The sequence below is a fragment of the Lycium barbarum genome, chromosome 9 (assembly GCF_019175385.1).
Source record: "Lycium barbarum isolate Lr01 chromosome 9, ASM1917538v2, whole genome shotgun sequence".
Classification (NCBI taxonomy): Eukaryota; Viridiplantae; Streptophyta; class Magnoliopsida; order Solanales; family Solanaceae; genus Lycium; species Lycium barbarum.
In genome coordinates this window covers 18,996,392-19,019,038 of record NC_083345.1, presented here as the reverse complement: position 1 = coordinate 19,019,038, position 22,647 = coordinate 18,996,392, and the positions used below count along the sequence as shown (strand labels likewise).

The following is a 22,647-nucleotide window of genomic DNA, read 5'->3' as shown; positions in this document are numbered from 1 at the left end:
GAATTGTAGATAAGCCTGATGAAAGATAAGGACATATATATCATGTCACCACTTCATCCTGTCCCCTCCCAATAATGCTCCACAGTCCACTCTATTTCCTCAAATCTCATAGGACTATGCTTAAATATTCTCAACAACTCTTTTCAATCAAGTAAACCAGAAGTGTACATGATCCCTTCATGGAAAACATAAACAGCTTATATTGCACTCTTTGCTCCTTTTTTATGTTTTAGTCTTCTCTTGAAATAACAAGGTAAGAGTAGAAAACAGCTTAAGAAACATCACCATCATCCATCTACGGATCCAGGATTTGTTACAAAATAGAGGCAAGAATAAATTCATTGATAAATTTATTGTTACATTTATAAGTAAAAATTTTGATACAACATGACCCCAGACCATGAGGCATGAGGACATCGAGAAGTGGAAGGGAAAACGTTTTATTCCTTCCACCTCAAAAGAATGGATGGTATATCAGTCACAAGTGTTTAGGAATCTACAGCCTATAGCAACCAAAATAAATAAAGGTTGTACATATCCAAAAACAGTTTTTTTTTTTTTTTCCGTGTTGGATCTGGTTTTGGAGGAAAGTAGTATCTGCAAATAGATGGTAATGTAAACAAGAAAGGCCAAAGATCAAATGGCTTTTAGTCCAGCCAGCCCCCGAAGCTTCTCACACAGTACAAATGTAATCATGGTTTGTGGAGCCAATCTTGCAAATATTGCGAGGCCTCTGAAATTTTTCCAAATTCAAGAAACAAATAATTAATGAATTAACCAGTAACATCGTAAAGTCATACTGTCACCCTACGACAAGACTGCAGGAACTAAATAACTAACAGCTGAGTCAAGCATGTCGACTTACCCTTTATAAAGACCAGAAGGACCTTCACTGAGAAGTACCTGGAATCATAAGATTTCATGGAACATAAGTATAAGAGGACCCGAGTTTTATAGGAGTATAATCACAAGCATTTCCCAATTTTTCCCAAATGTATTTCCTAACACTTACTGCTCTATATATCCCATATTTGCATAAGCAGAAGCCCTAGTGATGGCTTTGCAGTAGCTCATTCCCGCTGAGGCACCTTACTGTTCATTTCTTCCCTCTATATTAAGTTTTTGTAAGTCTTTTGACAAAAATGATGAATGAGAGTCGAATTTAATTTTACCCTGAATGCGAAACTAAACACCTAGTAAAAAAAAGCTTGACTACGTTAACAGGTACGATCTGTTAAAGTCTAAACAATGGAATAACTTGCTGAACACAATTGTAGATAGATAACCATAGGAAAGGGCAAAAACAAAGGTTGCAAAGTAAACAACCTGATATGCACAGTGCAATCCATTTCTATACATTCCTGCAACTCTTGATTCTCTCTGCAACATAAGACGGGTTTTAACCATGTCCATTGGCGCTGTCATAAGCGTGCTAACGGTCCCTGCTATGGTACTTGAGCTTCAAAGTATGAGAAAGAAGAATTAGCATATTCTGGTGTGCAAATGTTGAAAAGTAGAAGTATTTATTCTCTTAAAACAAAACGATGAAAACATTCTTGTAGCACCAGCTCAGACAGGTGGAATAGGAAATAATCTCCACAAACTATGCTATACACGTAGGAAGAGACTAAAAGCTTTTTGGGTAATAAAAGGGCTATCAAAACATAGTCAGCTTTTAGTTTTGATGCATTCCAACAACACTTCAAAGCTGGGAAAAGATTAGCAGTGTTCGTAGTGTAATTATCTAAGGATGCATGCTAGTATAATCCTTTAGATAGTTTTTAAGAATCAGTTACTTCCCAAATGTGTGGAAATTAAGGAAAAACTAAATGCAGGCGGACTCCTGGATGCTGCTATTTATACTTTCAGATTCTAACTTATAACCACTTTTTAGTCAAAATACTCGGTAGCCTTACATCTAGAAAAGAAGGTGAATTATTTCAACTCAATCATACAGTCTCCTATTCTCTGAAATAGCGAGCACACTGGAATATATTTACAGTGGTGGGAAGCGTGCCTACATGAGATGAAGATGAAATCCTTCCTCCAGGGGAGTATATTTTATAAGTGCCTGCTTGGATTCATCATATGTGGCTAACTGAGATGCAGTCAAAGTGGCAGCTCTAGCCATAGCAGGCCCAACCCCCTTCCAAAGAGCTCTTACTCCCTCTTCTGAAGCAATTCTCCTCATTTCATGGATTGGACCTACGCTTGATCTCGTGTTCATTTGCAGCCGTACCTGGAAACCAGCATAACAAATGAGGACCGTTCAGTGAAATCCATAAAGCCTTCAGAAGAGAGTACCTTCAAAACTTCCGCGGGATTGGTCAGTGCTGTGGCAACGGCCCCTGAGAATGCTCCAGATGCAATCTTCACCAAGATATTGGTGGACTCAAAAGCCAATTCACATAGATATTTTGATGGTTCATATAAGCCTAAACGGAGACCACCATAAAGAACTGACCTTGTCAATGCAGGCACCAGTCCCAGATACAAGGACCTCAGTCCTTCGCTTTCAACTACTTGAAGAGAAAGCCTCCCCTAACACCAATGCAATATGACAAATAACATAAGCTGCAAGTTTGCCCTAAATATCTTCCTAAGCAATAGAAAAGGATATAATGCGAAAAAGCAAGAGCTTCTTCTCATACCATTCCGACCAATGGACCTCTCTGGCCAACAAGTTGCATCTGCAGTCTAACTTTCAGAACATCTGCACGCAAAAAGCCGAATCATGCATATTTATTTAGTAAAAGTCCGCCTTTCTCTGCAAGACAACAACAATTAGGTGGAGGGAGGGGGAATTAGGTTATGCACCCATTCCCTCCATATCCTTGGGCAGTTTTTGATCTTCCCGTTAGAATTATATAAAGGCTCCAGTACATGAACAACAATAATAAGATACTGTAGGACATTCATGTAGTTAGTTCTGAACAACTGAATGCTTAGTCCCCTTTCGTGCTCTTGAGTAGTTTAGTGATCATACAAAACTCAATAACAACAACATATCCAGTGAAATCCCACAAAGTGGGGTCGGGGGAGGGTAGAGTATATACCCCTACCTTGGGAGGTAGAAAGGCTGTTTCTAGTAGACCCTCGGCACAAGAACAAGCAGTTCAAAGCAGTACGAGTGAATATATAGAACTCATTAACTTTAAATAGTTATAGGAGAAAACTAAATGGTGATTGGCAATTCTTTTTTTCTTCTTTAAAGGTAACTACAGTAATGATAAACCACCGGAGTAAAATGCAGGACAGACAACTTAATACCCCAAAATCTCTTTTGAACACCCCCTTCTAGGTGGCGATATACTTTGCAACTCAGAAGTCACATCAACAGATGAGAATTTATCCATATTTACCAAAAAAAAAAAAAAAACTGACATTATCTAGTCTTGTCTGATTGCAATAAAGGATTAATTTCTAATCATCTTCAACTAAATTGGCAAAGCAAAAACAAAGTGGTAGCTAATTCTCATTTTTTTCACCATCAATAGAAGTGTTAAGCAAAATATTCATCTAAAGTTGACAATTTTTTCACCATCAATAGAAGTGCTAAGCCAAACTTTCATCCAAAGTTTTCTCCTTTAGGCTAGCCCTTTACTTCTTAAGCTTAAAGCAACAAACTTTTCAAATTCAATAGAGGAGTGTGAGGTAGAATCAATAGACAAGCATAAAAAGAGATACAATTAAGTAAAGAAAGAACCTAAAGGATGAGTGATTCCAGTTGCAGCAGCAACAGACATTCCACTTGTACCAAAATGCGACACAACATCAGATGCTGAAACACCCCATTTTCGTCTCTCCCTCACCTCCATGGATCCTGTACAAGGTTAGAGCAAAACAAATGAAATAATAAGTACATTAAAATAACATAACTTTCCACATAACAAGGTAGAATAAATTACTCCCTCCGTCCCAATTTATGCAGCATGACTGAACACGGAGTTTAAGAAAGAAAACTTAATATTTGTTTAAATTATTATAGAAATGTGACAATCTTTTTGTGACAGACTAAAATGAAAAGTGTGACACGTAAAAATCAAATTTTGATGGATAAGGCAACATATATAGAAATGGGGTTCAATCAAGAACCTGAAGAGAGAGTTTTTCCGGTTGCTGGCCTTGAGTCACCGGTCATTCTTGATTTTTCCGAAAATGGGTTTCTGTTTTTTTTCCTTTTTAAAATGATTGAATTGAATTGAAAGGTAAAAGAGCGCTTACTTGAGATTATAACTGAATCTGGAAATGGTGCGCTTTCCAAGAAAGTATTCTCTCTTGCTTGGTAGGTGTCTGGTGTCCTAAGGGCTGCCTGTTTAGACCTTATTTAGCAAATATGCTGAGAAATAGATTCTCTAAAAAATATGGTTTAAAAAGAGAAAAGATTCTCTCAAATAGAAATGTTCTCTACATTTTTTTTATTTTTCAGCCTCATAATATAATTTAGGGAATGCCTGATAAACTAAAGTATGATTTGGACAAAAAGAAACAGATAAACTAAAGTATGGTAAAACTTATCGAAAATATTTTCATTTTTTTTTTGTTTAGTTGGTTAAAATATTTTTTCCAGTACTATAAATTTCAGAAAAACGATTTTCCAGGCAAAAAAAAGGGAAAATAAGTTATATAAATGACATTCTATGAATTCTACCTCCAAACTCATTCCCTCGTTGCCTTCACCCCCCACCCCCATCTTGCATCCCCGCACCCAACCCATGCACCCTCCCTGCATCTCCCAACCCATCCCCTCGTCCCCCTTCACCTCCACCTGATGGTGTTTGCCTAAATTGTATGTAAATACTTTTGAAATAATATTTTCTATTTATTTACCAAATATTTAAAAATAAATAAAAAGTAATTTATTTTTCAAGAAATTCCCTCATCATATCAAATACACCTTGGGTTTTTATATCAAATCAATGAATGTTGGATGTGTGTCTTTCGTACACAATTTCTTAATCGTGTTAAATGATATTTATTTTCACTTTTATATTTATTTAGTAAGATTAACTTGTTTGATTGTTGTCAAAGAGTTGAACAATGATTTTTTTCGCGTTGTCAAAGATTTGAACAATGAAAATAAATGGCGAGTGCATGATCGAGTTGATATGTCATGTAGGAATGTTGTTTGACGTAAATAACGAATGCGAATAAATTTTTACCGTAACCACATGTTTGCTGAACTAAATCAATAGTAGTATATTTTGATTTGCAATTGCTAGTTCTAGTTTTCGTCTCCCTCGTAAAATCATACTAGCTTTGGATAAACTAACTGAAATCTGCTTGCACCTCTGTTATTGATTTGAATGCTTGATAGCTTAATGCTTTAATATTGGAAAGAAATATACATATAAACAAAATAACAAAAGCATAACAAGGAGGAGGATAAATTTATTTTAACCATTGCACTATTTAACTTTTCCTCACTTCTTACAGAATGGTTTTGGTGAAACATTTTTTTTTTCCTGACTTTTCTTTTAAGGGCTACTTGAGTAAGTGCAACATAGTAATAAATATTCTTTTAGTTACATTTTTATTGGTCCTATTGAACGTGATAAACAAAAAGATGATGGTTCAATTATTACATGACATTCATGATGCCACTTACCATACAAGATCAAAAGCACTAGGGTGTCTCATAAAAGAACTTGTGCAAGTTTAATACGTACATATACATATGCAGCATTAAAATGCACTTAATATATATATATATATATATATATATATATATATATATATATATATTTCATGTTGTCAATTGAATATATGAGATTGAAAAAATCGGTTTCTATAATCTATTAAGTGCATTTTAATGCTGCATTTCAAGACACTGACGAGTTATTTTACGACCGCTTCTGTTATTTCAACAATTGCTGCATAAAAGATGAACAAAGATAAAATCTCGTTTTAATATAGAGGTTCATACAATGAATAGCATTATAAAGGCTATTAATCACGTGGTCAAATCTTTTGGCCTACTGTTCAAAGAAAAGAATGGCCTGTTGATAATGTACTTTGAAATACTAGGGCGCCGTCCAATGACGAAACTGAATTAAATTTGAATCACAATATATGTGATGGCTCGGTATACACTTTTAATGCTTATTTTTTCAGCTTGACTAATAGGGGTTTCATCGTAAAAAATTCTGGGTTAACCAAGTTGAAATGGGTGAAATCATTTTGCCCCCAAACCTTGAACAATAGTTATTCTCCCGCTCAATAACTATACATGAAAATGGTAACAAATTGATAGAAGAGAGAGAGATTAATTTGATTCCCCTTTGCCGAGATCCTTCACCATATACTGTTCTTATTTGCGTAAGAAGAAAGATATGCATTGATCTCAGGCAAACAATGTGAGTAGTTTCACAGTTGATGGCTCAATAATTATGCATGAAAATGCCAGCAAAATCATTTAACGTTATCGCTCGTCGATTAACCAAAGTCTGTTATATGAATCCACTGTAACTAACATGCTCTAACATGCTCTATTCAAGTGCAGACACCCAACACATTTCAATATTCAGAAGAATTATATATTGTAGAGTCGTAGAGAGATAGTGTTTTTACATTGGTTGTCAACCTATTACGACAACCAATTACAACCCAATAATTGCACGTAAGTACAAAAGAAGTTATAGCATTTTGAAGAAAAAGAGAGCTAATATTATGGGGTAAAATTAGTGTGTTGACTCGTCATGTCTAGATACCGATCGATAAGTGTTTTGAGTCGAAATTTGTGTTTTACCCAAATAGTTGAATTTGTGTTGAGGTTAACCACAATTGGTAGTAATTTGACACAAATGTAAGAGTTAAAACAAGCAAGTTATTAACTATCTATAAAAAGAAGGTACACAAAAAGAAGAAGTAAACTTATGCCAATTGTGATGAACAATAATAGTGAATTTCCTCCTTTCCAAGAACGAGCAAGAACTTAAAGATCAGAGAATAATGATGGTCAGAATAAGTAAAAACAATAATCAGTAGAAGTCTATTTTTCAGTCAGAATTCGATGCCTTCATACAAAAAGGAAAGTCCTATTTATAGGTATCTGGTGCTCTTTCCGTTGTGTATCTATAACGACAATCATTAAATGCTGAATTGACGATTGTCATTTAATTCCTTGATTCTGGCCGTTTGTAACCGTTTTGTCGTTACTGCATTAACTCCATTTAATGCGTATTAAAGAAGGTCTTGTACGTTGTTTTCGTTGATGTTCTTTTCGTTGACCCAATCTATGGTATCAGCTGCCTCGCCGTAAATGTCGTGCTCGTCATTACTATCTGAGTTCCATACGTCATTTGTATAAGTTGACACGTGTCAACTACATGTTGGTCCACGCGTCAGGTGCATTTTTTTACCCATACAATTAGCAAAGTAACTCAAAACTTCAATAAATTCCTTTAAATGTCTCAGATACCAATTTTGTTCCAAACACCCTCCGGTACATGTATCCTAAAATGATCTAAAAGTTGGCACAATACCGTAAGGTGATGAATGGAATAACCACAATCGATATAAACCACTTTGGATGCCTTTCCATAGTTTGTAACTCAAATAACAAAGTGTTATTGAAACATAGGAAAAATAGAGAAACAAACGCACTCCTACGACATATGTTCAGGTGAAAAACTTGGATGTTTGTTCATATTGTGACAACCAGAAGACAGATATTTACATGAGTTGGGGTGCTTCCTATAGTAAAAGAAAAGAACTCCAATGCATACACATTTCAGCTCAGTTGCATACCCTGAAGCTTAAAGTAAGTCACAGGTCATTATAAACTCATGCAGCGGCCAATTCAGCTATGGAGTGTAATCCATAGTGATGGCACATTGTGAATCTCAAGCATACGCCCTATGCTACATCTTAACATAATGACCGTACTACACTTGAATAAATATCAGATTGCATGAAATGAATCAACAGCATCAAGTTTCTCCTTTATGTCACAAACAACAAATTCAAGAAACAACACCGAAGGGAAGGTGTCAGGATTCATGATTCAGGATAATGTTTCTCCCCTTGTACAGGAAGAAAATGGGAAATACAGTCGTTTAATCTTTTTAATCCAGAACCTGTCAGAGAAGACATGTAGAAATCACCTTGTCTTTGCCATCAGCACATCTGAGAAATGCAAGAAGTTCCTTGTTGATGAACTTGACCTGTAGCTTACAGTTTCATAAGCATAACTTTAACAGAGCCATTGAAGATAAATGGATGCAGATTGCAGCAGTTCAATGACGAGGTGCAGATGGTCCCCCAAAGGAATAGCGAGATGAGACTGAAGGTGGGTATCTAGGCTCATCCCTAACATGGTGATATTTCAAGCTGTAGTCTGGTGGTAATTGAGGAGCATATGGTGGATACGCTCTTTCATTTTCAGTGTGGAATCTTCCCGTAGGTAGATATAGTCTTTCATCTTCAGTGTGGAATCTTCCCGTTGGTGGATATGCTCTTTCATTTTCAGTGTGGAATCTTCCCATTGGTGGATATGCTCTTTCATTTTCAGTGTGGTATCTTTCCGCATGACCTCTGATGCCAATTGCAGAATAGGGATCACTTGCAAAAGACTCTCTGCCTGTTGAAGAGTACGACTCTACAGGTGGTACCACCGTCCTAGGCAGAGAGAGATATCGGTTTACAATTGAGGCAGTACTCTCATCATAAGGATCATATGTATCCTTAACATGATTTAGTAAACCATGATTGGTAGGTGTGGCTGAAATTCCTGTAGCACTACTTTCCACAGCAGGTATTTCACTGCGAGCCTTGAGGCCATAAGTTCGATACTCCCTTTCACTTGGATATAAAGGTTCAGTGTGTAGAGTCTCTTTTCGTGCTAAAGCTGCATCACTACCAACACTGGTAGGAGTTCTTCGGAGATGTTCCCTTCCTTGTTCAGATTCATAATGATCCAATCTGCGGTCAACTACTGCAGAAGCAGTGGGCTGCAGATGCTTTGCTGATTGAAGACCATAGCTTCTATATTCTTTCTCAGTGAGGAAACGAGGTTCACTGTCAACCTCTCTAGGCATGATAAGGTGGCCTGCATGCTGCTGCCTTTCCCTTTCATGACCATATGATGAAAAATTCTCAGCTGCTTTGCTTCTACTGTATTGCATTCCATATGCATGCTCCCTGGAAGGTTCCTTGCTAGGCAAAGGTGCTGCTGATGGGGGCCGAGTAACTGGCTCAGACCCAGAATGTTTGGAAGTTGGATGTAGCTGTGGTGCAGGCCTAAACAGCTTGTTCAACTGCTCTACCTGCTCAAAGGTGAAAACAGAGCCGCAATTGACACCAAATGCTAGGTAAATAACACACGTTCTCCAAGTAGAAAGAACTTATCAATGAGGGAGGTGTGTTGTTACCTGCTTAAATGTCAACTCGGTCTTGAACTTGTGAGTCCTTTCATCATAATTGTCTTTAATTGCTCTCTTGAACAAATTCTCAGGCAATGGAATGCAATCCTTGTCTATCTTGAAGCGAACCTGTTGGAATGACCAGTCATCAATAAATACGCCTTAAGAACTGTGGGACAAAATGAAATAATAAGAATTTGACACTAAAAATAAAAAAGCACATGTGACCTGGGCTGGAAAGTTCCCACCAAATGCAGCTGGTTCAAGTTTCATTCCACCAGCAGATGTTGCCTCGTAAATACCATACATGAGCTTAAGATCAAAATCAAAGAGAAAAAGCTTGAGACCGGGTTTGATCCCCATAATAATGTCTTTCTTCATAGCTGAGACACCCATCACATGATATCTAAAACAATCGTCTTTGGTCTTTGCATTGCACATGAAAATCACTCCACCAACACCCTTTTCAGCTTTTCCGTCCTTCTCCACATCTACACTCATTTCACTTGTACTTCCCTTTCCTTTGTTTCCACTGTTTATGTTTTGGGTCTTCCTAGTATCTTTTTTATCAAAATTATTTCTTTGGTTGCCATCTTTTGCATTCTTCTCCTTGTTTCTGGATTGAGATTGTGGAGTGGCCTCAGCTTCTTTCAAAGCATCTTTTTTATCAAAATTACTTCTTTGGTTGCCATCTTTTACAATCTTCTTCTTGTTTCTGGATAGAGATTGTGGAGTGGCCTCAGCTTCTTTCCTTTGGGCGGAGTTTAAGTTGGAGGACTTTTTTGCAAGTTTACCTTTAGCCTTTAGTTCCTTCGGGGTTTTATTGTCTTGAGGTACATTTACAGAACTAGATGCAGCCGCATTATTGATCTTTTTATTGTTTTTCTTGGAAGCCATACTCGTTCCTGCTAGTGATTTCACTACAAAAAGAAAAACTATAAGCATGAAAGACAAATTCCTGAAGAAATGATTTCACAATAACCAAGCATTTTTGCTAGTTACAAGTTAGAGACTGTTGGGATAGAGTGACAGACATAGTTGGTCATCTATGTTGCTCGGACTCTCCTAAAATGTTGCCGCACTCATGTCGGATCCTCTAAAAATGCACTATTTTTGGAAGATCCGACATGCACCCGTTGGTATTTTTGAAGAGTCCGAGCAACATAGTTGGTCATACAATTTCTATAAAAAAAGAGTAAGTCTATTATGAAAAACATTCAGGCATACAAGGACCTGAATGCTTCTGAATTTACTGATGTAGATGCTTCAATTCAGCATTCCACAATCATTACTTCTTTAGAATCTACCTGCAAATGACCTTCATATAATTCCACATAATCGGGTCTTTTAAGTTGACTCTTGCAGGATTTTGACAAAAAAAAAAAAAAAAAAAACCGTTGAATCCTGCAGGATTGTGGACTCTCTTTCTCTCGTGGAATAACAATGGTGTCCGTCCAACTTCCGCACACCTCAACATTTCTACTAGGTGCACCGCATCATCAAGTAGTACAGGTCATGAGTAACTTGCCCACTAAAGTTAAAGAGATGGGAGAAAATCAATGGCCTCTACTCGAATCTGAATCCTAGTCTGCATTTTCTTATAACTCATCAACCGATACGCCACACCTTGGGTGCAAAATAGTGTAGCCTCTTAACTACCTGTAATAAAATCACCAAGTTCACAAAACATAACTACCCTACTCTTTCAAATGGATACGGAAACAACCAGCTGTCAACAGGCTATCTCATGATACTTTTGGTATTTCTCTTTTATTCTCCTAAGTCCTAACAAGCAGTTCTCAGTTAAATGTATATTTGCTTATGATTAACTGTGCATTTATGCAATTTATTAACTAAACTGCACATATCTGTAGTCACTCTTCCAAAGGAATAATAAAGTAAGGACCGTTTGGTTTAAGGAAATTTAATCTCCACACAAATCCAGCATTAATTTATGAGGAAGATCCACTACAGAACAAAGTCATCAAAACAAAATATAGCATGCAAAATCAGTGGAAAACAAAGGTCCCTTAGTTTTCTCATTGTCACTCTGATTGGATAGGTATTCAGACATTCAGAGATGATTTTGTACGAAAAAAGTGATTCAAGTTGGGTGATGGAAAAAAGATTTGCTTTTGGAATCAATCGTATTACTACTATTGTTTCTTTTACTTTGGTTATCTGTAATATTTCTGCTGTCAATATTTTTCTTTTCTTTGATATTTTCATCATAGCTTCTTTCTTGTATTTTCTCAAACCTGTTCTGTAAAACGTTTTTCTTGAGCCGAGGGTCTATCGGAAACAGTTTCTCTACCCCACAAAGGTAGGGGTAGGGTATGCATACACCCCACCCTCAGGGGCGGAGCTACATTGGAGGAAGAGTGGTCAGTTGAACACCCTTCGCGGGGAAATTATACCGTATATATAGGTTAAAAATTATACCTTATATACAGGTTAAAATTTGTGTAAAACCTTATTCTCGGAATGCCCCCCTTTCTATTTATCTGCGGTAGCTACTGCTCCCTTTTTTCAGACTGCTCTATTTTGACTTATTCGCTTTCTTTAGTTTCATTTGCATTTTGCTTTGAACTGCTTGTGCTTATCTAACCTTTCTCGTTATGTTTTCTCTTGAGCCGAGGGTCTTTCGGAAACAACCTCCCTATCTTCCGAGATAGGGGTAAGGTCTGCGTACACTTTACCCTCCCCAGACCCCACATTGTGGGATTTCGCTGGGTATGTTGTTGTTGTTGGATATATTGTACGATTGGAACACCCATGGCCGAACTGAGAGGCGCAGCCCAGTGGCAAAGGGTGTTCAAAGTATCCTGAAAGTCTCGGGTTCGATTCCCCTATGCAGCGTTTTACCTCTACTTTTTAGAGAAGAAAAACAAGCTGGACCAAATTTACGTAAAATACTCTCGTTTATCTGTTACACGAGAACTTACATTTATTGCTTTAGCCAGTAGGTTCGTATCTCCCTAAGCAATAACAAATAAATAAAACTTATTTTTTAAACAAACCATACCAAACGTCTTTGACATTTTCTTCCTAATTAAAATAGGGATAATATCTAGAATCAATATTATAAGAATATTTCAAAAGATAAAACCTCATATTTGGGTTAAGTTCTTACTTTAGTTTTGAATTAACAATTGTTACTTTTGTTACAGATATATCTGAATTATCTTATCACTTGTAAAATTTCGTTTGTTAAGTTTTTAACTTTAGTTTTGATTTATACATTTAAGTTTTATTACAAGTATCTTTATGATTTGTCAAATATCTTGTAGTCTTAGAACAAATTGTGCACCCACTCAAATTTTCGTGCACTCATCGATTTTATTTTTTATTTTTTTTCACTTCTTCAAAGATTGAACACCCTTGACGAAATTCCTGGCTCCGCCCCTGCCCATCCTAACCTGACACCACTTGTGGGATCACTCTGGGTATGTTGTTGTTGTACCCCACTTCAAGTTGAATTTCCTTGTTCTCTTTACTCTAGCTACCAAACAGAGCTCAACTGTAGCATAAAACCTCTCAATACATGGCTACAATCTTGTTCTTATAAGGAACTGCAATGACAGGGAACTGGATTGAGTATACTCTTTGCTTCAACAGCTTAGGGCCTACTCTACAAGTTCAGGTTGAGACACACTAGAAAGGACAAATTATAGTACTAACTTCAGTAAGCACTTATATTTATGATAAACTAGTATTAGTACCTGCGCAATGCGCAGAGGGTATTAATTATTTTTACACTGAAATACTTCTTATATAATAGGAGTAGTTCTTAATCGTTTATATTCTACAGTAAAAAAAATTATTTATATATTCTTTTATTCCTTAGTTTTATTGCCTTATATATATTATTCAGTATTGTCATTTGACCCGTAAGGGTGGCTCAGTTGGTCGAGCACGGGGCTTCCATAAGGAGGTCTCAGGTTTGAAACCCCCTGCCTACCTACATCAGCAGGGAATTTGCCTTCTGGGTCTAGTTTTGCCTAGTGTGATTTATCTCTTCCGTGTGGTTTGCAGGCTACTGCACAGGAGCGGGGTTTACCCTGTGCGCACCCAAAGGGTAACGGCTACAGGTTCCCTTGTCAGTATTGTCATTTGACTTATGCTATTATTCAATATTCGTTTTAAGTTTTCTTTGTTGATGAGATAGAATAAAAATGAAATCTTTAATTGTTATTATTATTATTATTAGTAGTAGTAATTTTAAAAGGGATAAGATAAAAGATGGTCATGTTCTTGTTTGAATTTGTTAGGATACAAAGTTTTGAGCTTTTGAGTATTTTCTTTTCCAAATAGATCTCTTGGAAGGGCAACAAAGATGTTTTTTTTTTTTTTTTTTTACAATTACTAGTATACTTACCAACGAATCTAAAATTAAGTACTATTAGCTATGACAAATCAGAATTGAAGCTTTTTTATGCAAAAGGAGCTGTTATGTCAGAAATTAAAAACAGATATAACATAATGGAATTAGGGTTTAAGTGGCTTACCAGTAAAGTTCACCGGAGAAACAGTGAGGGTCGCAAAATTGAAATTTAGCGTTTTGGGGAAGGGAGGAAAGTGGTGGGTTTTTTGGGCCCAAGTCAGTCGGGTTAGAAACCGAATTTGGAATCTAGCATGGATAGAGGTTAAATCCTTCCTCTTTGACACAAAATATGGGTAAGTATTTTACCAAGATGTATACTTCCTCCGTTTAAACTTTTTTTCTTTTTTCATAACTGTGTCTGGTCTGTTTTCGCGCTCCTCAACTAATTTCAAGTCATACCAACCTCACTTCATTGATTACTAGGTTATACAGTTAGGGTGCTTGTCATGTTTTGCTTCTCAATAGTTAATTTGACTAATCTTTGAAGTTAAATTGAATTAGATTAATTTAAAATTAAAATTTATATAGTCGAGCACTATATAAAAATATTATAAGTTGCAATTTTACTCATATTAATATGATGAAAAAAATTACATTTTAAAATATTAGTTAAAGTTCATACATCTTAAAATATTAATTTCAACGTCATAACTCTTCTAATAGTATCATTATATCGTACTTAATATTTGTTCTCAACTTCCATTATAATCTGAAAAATGTAAACATTTTGCTTGTTATATGAATGCCTGAATTAGTTATTGTGTACCCAACTATAGTTGATCAACTAAATGAGTCTATATTCATAAGATACCTACTGATCCAATTAAACATGTCCAGAATATGTAGAATAGTTTAACAATAGCTCAATTTGTGCTGAAAAAAAAAAATAGCTCAATTTGTGCAAACACAGCAAAGTCAGTTACGTAAATTAATTGTGCAACTTTTGTCGGTCTAACACCAAAGGGCATTTGGTCTAGTGGTATGATTCTCGCTTAGGGTGCGAGAGGTCCCCAGTTCAATTCTCGGAATGCCCCACTTTTTGTTGCTCCTTTGCATGGTTCTCTCACCTATTCACAATAGGGCCAAAAACAAAAGCAAAACATGAATTTATATATCTCTTTTCTTTTCGTGGTTGCTAATAACTTCTTTTTAGCTTTAACAACAGAACCTTGAAATAAGTATTCATAACATTTCACAGAATTCCATATGGATTTGGTTCAGTACTACCACCCCAATATTGATTCAGTGAATATCTATTTCATTCAACCAATTAAAATGAGAAAATTGAGGCATGTAACGTTATTGAAGTCTGATATGATTTTTAAAATGCTTACATAAATATTCGGGAGTATTTAAAGTTTGAGTTTGTTGATGACATCTTCACTATTATATCAGGTTATTTTATTTTAAGTTGGGAAAAAATAAATTTGGGGCGTTCCGAGAATCGAACTCGGGACCTCTCGCACCCAAAGCGAGAATCATACCACTAGACCAAACGCCCTTGGTGTGTGCTTAGCGTTCATTATATCTTAACAATTTCGTGTGTCCGAAAAAAAGGGTCACCTTTCTAATTTTAGAAACTATTTAATCTTTAGGATCTCCATTTTATCCTTGATGTGATCTGTGGAGTGACAAACATTTAATCATTTAAAATAAAAAGATATGTGAAACTCTTGTCACTAGTGTTTTTTTTATTTTATTTTGGTCATGACTAGTTGAGTAGTTGTTAAAAGAATACTTCTGATATTGCATATATTTCACTTATATATCAAAAACCTGCTTTGAATTTTTAAACTTCTTGTTCAGTCAAATTTAGTCACATAGAATGATATGAACAGATCAGAGTGTAGTTATCTTCTTACTTTAGACTTTTGTACAACATGAATATTTTTTTCCTTCTTTTCTACAGGAAACAGGTCTTTTTAATGAAAAGTTTATTACTCCCAGGGGCGGATCTATGTACATGGGCGGGGGTGGCACGCCACCCGGACTCCTCGGTCGAAATTTTGTATATATCTGTATATGTGCTTAAGATATTGGTTAAATATAGCTTTTGTCATCCACAATCATGAAGGAGTGCATGGTCCCAGTGGCAAGTGGTCAAGTCTTCGTCTTTAGGACCCAAGTTCGATTCTACTGTAACAAGCTATTTTTCAATTCTTTATGCTGCGTTTTTCGTTTCTATTGCAAAAAAAAAATGCTACGCCTAGTTAGGATTTGAACCCACAATTGCTTGGTTAGAAGCCAATTGACTTATCCATTAGGCCATGGGCGGACGATCTACAAACACATTAATATGTACCTTTTTACAAGTAGCCAATCACATACCTTCTTTGTAAACAGGTATATTAATGTGTTTGTAGATTACCAATCACACACCTTCATCGTAAAAGTTTTAAACTTATTCTTTGTTGACCTTTTTCGTTTATTAACTTTTGCTGACTTATTTTTCTTCTTTTATATTTTAAGCATGAAATATAAATAATTTCCTCATTTCAACAAATTTTTTCTCTTCTTCAATTTTTCTCCTCTCTATTAGTTAAACGTTCAGAAACCCATTCTTTTACTCTTTGTTCTATTATTTAAATCATTTGGTGAAGATTTATATTTACCAAATTAAATGTTGTATGAAAGACGACATGAAAACTAGTTTGGATTCAATTTGATTTCTTCAGCATCTTTATATTTTTTATTATTACCAATCGATACTTTTAAATATGACTTTATCTCAGTTACTAAAATTATGTACGTGAAGATCTTCGACCTCTTTATATTTAGTTTGTTACATAAAGTGTGAAGTATTTATATAAATAATTATACCATCATTAAGTGTTTTTAGAATATGAAAACTTGTCGATGCAATTATAGACGGACGATATATATTTTTGTTATCACTAATATTGTTTAAAAAAATGCGCTAATTGTCATAATTTTTTTTTCGTTCGATCGATTTATCATTACAGATCGAAAAAATGAATAACCCCAACCCAAGCCCAAAGTTGATCAAACCGAACAAATATTTATCTTATTTGGACCCTGTAAAAAGCAGCGTCGCATGGCACCCCTAACCTCCAATTCTGGATCCACCTCTGATTACTCCTATATCTCTAATAATTGTATATTTTACCTTAATAATGAATGAAAAGGTTATATGATTGTAGTATAATTAAAAGGTGAGAAGATTTTAGTAGAGTTATGAATTTGTATCCTAACAGAAATTAAAGACAAGAAAACAGAAAAGAAATGCGTGGGCGAGGAGGAGACCTAAAGATAAAAAAAGACTACTGTTTATAAAATGCGTAGGAGGACATGACTCTTTTTTTCTCCTACAAAACCTCATATGAAATCCAGGTTTCAAACCTTTGGTTGAAAGTTTCTCATTGAGGCACAAGGCTCTTTAATGTCTGTGTAACCTAAAATGGAAGAAGACGAGTAAGTATTCTTGATCTCATATCATTCTGGTTCCTTCTACTTCTTATTTTCTTGTTTTCCTGTTGAATATTTATTTCTTACTTCTGTTTATAATGTAATTGTTGAATTAGTGGACATCCTTATTTTTTTGTTGTATTGATTTTTATTGTTGGGACAAATTTGTTTCTTGTTTCTTATCCCATCCATAGTTACAATTTGTTATGTATTTCTGATTCTCAGGGGCGGAGCTAGCCCTTCGGGCGTGAGTTCGGCCGAATCCAGTAGCTTTCATCCGTACAATATATTTGTATTAAATTTTTTATACAATAATGTACAAATCATTAATTAAGAACCCAGTAACTTTAAAGAATTAGAAACCCGAACCCACAAGCTTCAAATCCTGGCTCCGCATCTGCTGATTCTATTGACCCTATAGTTACTTATTTGTGTTTGTATCGATCTAGTTTCAGTAGAGCTAAATATATGATATTTTTTTCCCAACACAATTCATCCAGGTTAATTCTACCTAACTATTTGTGCTGCTGAGAGTTTGGCATAGACCCCTACCTTTTCTATTATCAACTAAATAAAAATATTTAAATAGGAAGGGACTAAACCTTGGCTTCCAAATCCGTTGGAGGACTAGACCTTGCCTCCCAAGTCATAGTATATAGATTGAAACTAAGTGTAATCCGTACAAAGGGATGTGATAGGATCACTGGTGAAATATATGAATTGCTAATCACTTGTTATGAATATATGACTTGCTAATCACTTGTTATAAGAGATAATATTTCAGATGGTCACTCAACTATGCGTGTTTCACTCAGAAAGTCACTCAACTTTATTTTATAACCAGAAAGTCACTCAACTATGCATGTTTCACTCAAAAAGTCACTCAATTTTGTTTTCTAATAAAAAAGTCACTCAACTATTGGTGTTTCTCCTACCGTCACTCAACTTATTTAAGTGATTTTTTAATTATATTTTGTTGATTTTATTTAAAGCCAAAATTGTAGTAAGAAATAAGCAAATATCCATTTTAACCATTTTATTGACCCGTCCATTTGACCTGATCCACTAAAAATATATATAGACTAAGACCTTTTATTTTATTCCCTCCTAATTTCTCTCGTGACCAAGACTCTTTCTCCTACTTCTCTGCGTTTTCCCCCCTCATTATGCTCTTTATATTTGTAGGTACATATTTGATGCAAGAGACAAAGCAATTATAGCTTTATTGGAAATGATAAAGAATATGCTTATGAAGAGGTTGTATAAGAAGGACGAATGGATTAACAGGTACTAAGGTCTCATCTGTCCAAAAATTGAAGAAAAAAAAAAGAAACTGAACTAAATAAGACTTGAGGCAGCACTGTTTAGACCTAATTTTTCTGGTGGACCAAGATACGAGAGAAATTAAGAAGGAATATTGATAAAATAAAAGGTTTTGGTCAATATATTTCTAATGGGTAGGATCAAGTGAGGGGTCAATAAATGGTTAGAATGAATATTTGTTTATTTCTTACAATTTTTAATTAAAAATCAGCAAAATGTAATTAAAAAATCACTTGAATAGATTGAGTGACTTTGTAGGTGAAATACCAATAGTTGAGTGACTTTCTAGTTAGAAAACAAAGTTGAGTGACTTTCTGAGTGAAACACTCATAGTTGAGTGACCACATGAGATATTATCTCCTTGTTATAACTATATGAATTGCTAATAACTTGTTATCTCTCCTGGTCAATAAATTATTATTTTCTTATGTTTGTTTTTTGCAATTAGACACAATTCGAACCATCCAGTCCTAAACAACGTGAACATATTTACCATCCGATTTGCCATAGCATCTTCTAGTTTATTAACAAACATACTTAATTCATATAGTACAAATTCATCAAACAAGCTTATTTTGTCCTATTCACATCTTTTGCTTCGGTACCAAGTATCATTGACAAATTGTTCAAATATATTTAGAAGTGAAAAAATGTTTTGGTTGATTTGACATCTTCAATTTTTCTGGCTTAAAAGCAACTGTTTTATGGAGCTTACACTTAGCCAACTTTGGTAATATAGAGTTTAAGTTATACATATACTGAAGTGTAACATGTTTATTTACACCGTCCAATACAATTTAACGATAACAGTATATTAGTACTCTATTTTTTCAGGCTATCATATTAGATTTGGCATTTAGAGTTACCTAATGTTGGACGTCAAACTCTTGCACGAGTTCTAGTTTACTGCAATGATATTTCCTTGTATAGATTCTCATAGTCATCTTGTGTTAATTCATGGTTGTGAAGGTATATTGGAACAAGAATTTCATCAAGAGCATGGTGTGATCTGCCTCCAGAGCTTTTAAGGGAGATAGCAAACAGCTTAGGACTATTTGATCTTCTTGCTTTTCGCGGAGTTTGCAAAGACTGGCGCTCTGCTTCTTTCACAGCGTCCGCCCCCATTGAATCAGCTCGTGACACAAAGCCATGTTTCCTACTTCACAATGACCGCGATGAGAAAACCATCCTCTTTAACCCGACCACCAACAAAAATTACAATATCAATATCCCCGAATTGAAAGAAGCAACTTGCCTTGCATCAACCCAAGGTTGGTTACTTGTATCCCAAAAAGGTCACGTTTTCTTCTTCTGCCCTTTCTCTCGCGCGAAAATTGTCCTCCCACCGCTTCAAGAATCAGAAATTTCTCCCGGGGCTGCTGTGTTTACTTCTCCTCCTTCGTCAATTGACTGCGTTACGGCTATCATTTATAAGAAAAATGATCATGTCTTGGAACTAAACGTGCTAGAACGCGGAGTTAGCTCGTGGATGAAGTATGAATATGATCTCAAACTCAAACAGAGGAATTTTGGTGTTGTTAAAGGTGCTACTTCTCATGATGGTTGTTTCTATATCATGGATGATAAGAACGAGCTATTGACATTCACATTGGAAGATAAAAGTTTTGAGATTTACAGGATAGTTAATGCAAGTAAGGATCCAAATGTGGTAAGCCTGCCCTTTAGGATAAAGGACAAGTGTTTCAATAGTAGTGATTTGAAAAAGCAGATGAAACTTGGAGATGATGTTACTATTTCTACTTGTGCTTCCTCTTACTTTGGAAGTGATTCTGAAATTGTCATCAAGAATGAAAACATTGAGGCCATGGAAGGATCTGAAGCTCAACATTTCAAAGGAATTTGGATTCAGCCTAGATTCTTTCAACTCCCTCCAAATTATAGCTGGTCTCTTTGAGGTTTTGCTCTAATATTAAATCAATTTCCATCTCTTCACTTCATTTATTTAAAACCAATACAACTATACAAGTTGTTGGAATGTAGTGGATTGATAACAGTGGGACAGTTTACTTTGATTATTTAGTTATAGCACATAAATTTTCATGTCTATGCTGATCGCAGAACTAGAAAATTCAATTTCTACAATTGACCACATGTTTGATTAAGGGTATGCAAAACCTCTAAGGTTTTCTCTGTGAAAAATGGTTTTCTTTGGTATTCATTATACATCAAAGTATACTATGTGAGTTCATATTGGACATCAAGATCCATTATATATAGACCTTTTATATGAGATGGACTCCTTTGATCAGTGAAAGTGGTGATTATTCACGATCAGCTCTAATCATCTTCAAAATGTCTTAAGCAAACAGACAATTTGATATGAAGAGAATTATACTCATATTTGGTAGGCTTTTTGGTAACATAAGAGAAAATTTTTCTTAGGCACATCGGGTCTATTCTCTAAAACTTACTCAAAATGTGACGATATGATCCAAGACCAATATAAGGAGACAACGGTCCATTTTTCTCAATTACTATTTTGAATAACATTAAGTTCTTTATCCGGCAATATTACTATGGAAGACTACTGACTACCGACCAGATATAATTTAAATCCAACAGGTATAAGCATTAATGTTTATAGTTCCAATTGCACTTTAAGGAAAGTGACTATCCAAAATAATTTCATAGATTGTAAAGAACTTTCGAAAGAATTTTGAGGGTCAACACTCAACATACAACACTTTCCCATGCTTCATAATAATCATCGAAAAAATACACTATATATATACACGGTCAAGATTACGTTTGGTGTATATAGTAGATGTTGAACCCTTGACTTCTTCATATATTTACTTTTTATATTTTGAATCCCCTTAATCAAAATCCTGAATCCGCTACTGACCTGCATAATAATCTTCATTTCAGTGGTAACCATGCGCTCCTCAGAATTTAAATTCTCCATTAGCTCCAATTTTAATTAAACTTTCTTCCCAACGTTCAGTTCATATAAAACGGCATCCTCCAGTAGCTGGTAATTTCAAGCTAAACATGAATGGTGGCCTAGGAGGGATTATCAGGAGTGCCACAGGACATTGGGTTATAGATTTTACAAGAAGCATGCAGGTATATAACCACACACATATGGAGCTACTGGTAGTCGAACAAGGTTCACATCTAGCATATGAACAAAACCTTATCCCCCTTGAAGTGGAAGCTAACTCCACGGATTTCATCCACCTCTTGGAAAATGATTGCCCCACCTATATATACTAACATTATTTATGATTGCGGGTTCTTATTGGTCAGAAAGTTGGGGAATTCAGTGATCCAACACTATTACCGTGATTGCAACAAAGTGGCGCATGTTTTGGCAAAACCAGAAACCCAGGAAGCCAGACCTACAATCTATCTCCTTTTTGCAACTCCTCTGAACACTGTCATGGCAACCTTTGTGTTCTTAGTAACACCGGTGCAAGCAGTAGTTCAACTACAGTTAATAAACCTTACTTATGATGTACATCACCAGATCCACTGTTTCTCGTCTTTTATGTGTGTGTGTCAGTCTCTCACGCCGCCATTGTAACAGGTTGGGAAGCGTTATGGTGGCACCATAAACATATAAAAAAATCACTCTGTTACTTGCATGTGTTGCTAAGTTACTGTTTATTGTTGATTTATTAACAAAAGATATAGATCGTTTGTTTCAGAGATTTCATAATATAAATCTTCCTTGTGGTTTGATATACACATATATATAGACACACACTCACTCAATTTCTTTAGGTTAGTTTTTCTATAACAAAACCAAATTCAAATGGTAAAAATTACACAATGTTCCAAAATTCCCCTTTGTGACCTTAATTGTTAAAATAAGTAATTAAGTTTCGTAACAGTATGCTTCAAAGTAAAATTATATTCAATTTTCATATAATAATAAATGATGGAAATAAACCTCCACATTTGAAACTTACCATTTTATAAATTAGAGAATAAAACCCACAAAGTTAAGGTTGCGTAAATACTTTTTTTCTAAGCCATATAATTAGTTGCAAATAATTTCAGACAAATGCTAGCTTAAGCCCAATAGAACCTGATGCCGCTAATGTTGTGATGCAAGAAGGAAATATTGCACAACCGGCGCCTCAACAAAATATCCCTTGTTCATTGCAGGCAGGGGATTTGTCGATG

General features: G+C 35.4%; 3 protein-coding genes and 2 non-coding genes across 8 annotated transcripts; 2 read left to right on the top strand and 3 right to left on the bottom strand.

The window, feature by feature from the left end:
• Positions 1-271: 271 nt before the first annotated feature.
• On the bottom strand, positions 272-4,380 carry LOC132610723 (uncharacterized). Of its 3 annotated transcripts, XR_009571276.1 has the most exons (9): positions 4,096-4,230; positions 3,707-3,823; positions 2,652-2,713; positions 2,305-2,541; positions 2,022-2,239; positions 1,327-1,459; positions 1,013-1,109; positions 866-903; positions 632-733 (listed from the first exon to the last, which is right to left on the bottom strand). XR_009571276.1 is itself a non-coding variant. In XM_060325080.1 (8 exons), exons 2-8 carry the CDS (start codon positions 3,816-3,818, stop codon positions 637-639), a joined length of 897 nt encoding a protein of 298 aa, XP_060181063.1. In that variant the 5' UTR covers positions 3,819-3,823; positions 4,225-4,380; the 3' UTR covers positions 272-636. The 3 variants fall into 3 exon arrangements, 2 of the variants coding, with proteins under 2 accessions (XP_060181063.1, XP_060181062.1); XM_060325080.1 differs by lacking the exon at positions 1,013-1,109 and having other exon boundaries at positions 272-733; positions 4,225-4,380; XM_060325079.1 differs by lacking the exon at positions 1,013-1,109 and having other exon boundaries at positions 272-733.
• A 3,538-nt stretch (positions 4,381-7,918) lies between these two features.
• On the bottom strand, positions 7,919-14,046 carry LOC132609288 (uncharacterized). Its single transcript, XM_060323181.1, has 4 exons — positions 13,871-14,046; positions 9,591-10,282; positions 9,372-9,491; positions 7,919-9,266 (listed from the first exon to the last, which is right to left on the bottom strand). The coding sequence occupies exons 2-4, from the start codon at positions 10,257-10,259 to the stop codon at positions 8,238-8,240; spliced, it is 1,818 nt and encodes a 605-aa protein (XP_060179164.1). The 5' UTR covers positions 10,260-10,282; positions 13,871-14,046; the 3' UTR covers positions 7,919-8,237.
• A 662-nt stretch (positions 14,047-14,708) lies between these two features.
• TRNAP-AGG (transfer RNA proline (anticodon AGG)) lies at positions 14,709-14,780 on the top strand. Its single transcript has one exon. It is a non-coding gene; the product is annotated as a tRNA-Pro (tRNA).
• Positions 14,781-15,175: 395 nt separating this feature from the next.
• TRNAP-UGG (transfer RNA proline (anticodon UGG)) lies at positions 15,176-15,247 on the bottom strand. The gene has a single exon. It is a non-coding gene; the product is annotated as a tRNA-Pro (tRNA).
• A 1,745-nt stretch (positions 15,248-16,992) lies between these two features.
• LOC132611036 (F-box protein At4g00893-like) lies at positions 16,993-20,560 on the top strand. Of its 2 annotated transcripts, XM_060325448.1 has the most exons (3): positions 16,993-17,178; positions 18,358-18,459; positions 19,465-20,560. In XM_060325448.1, exons 1-3 carry the CDS (start codon positions 17,165-17,167, stop codon positions 20,408-20,410), a joined length of 1,062 nt encoding a protein of 353 aa, XP_060181431.1. In that variant the 5' UTR covers positions 16,993-17,164; the 3' UTR covers positions 20,411-20,560. The 2 variants fall into 2 exon arrangements, with proteins under 2 accessions (XP_060181431.1, XP_060181432.1); XM_060325449.1 differs by lacking the exon at positions 18,358-18,459.
• Positions 20,561-22,647: the final 2,087 nt, after the last annotated feature.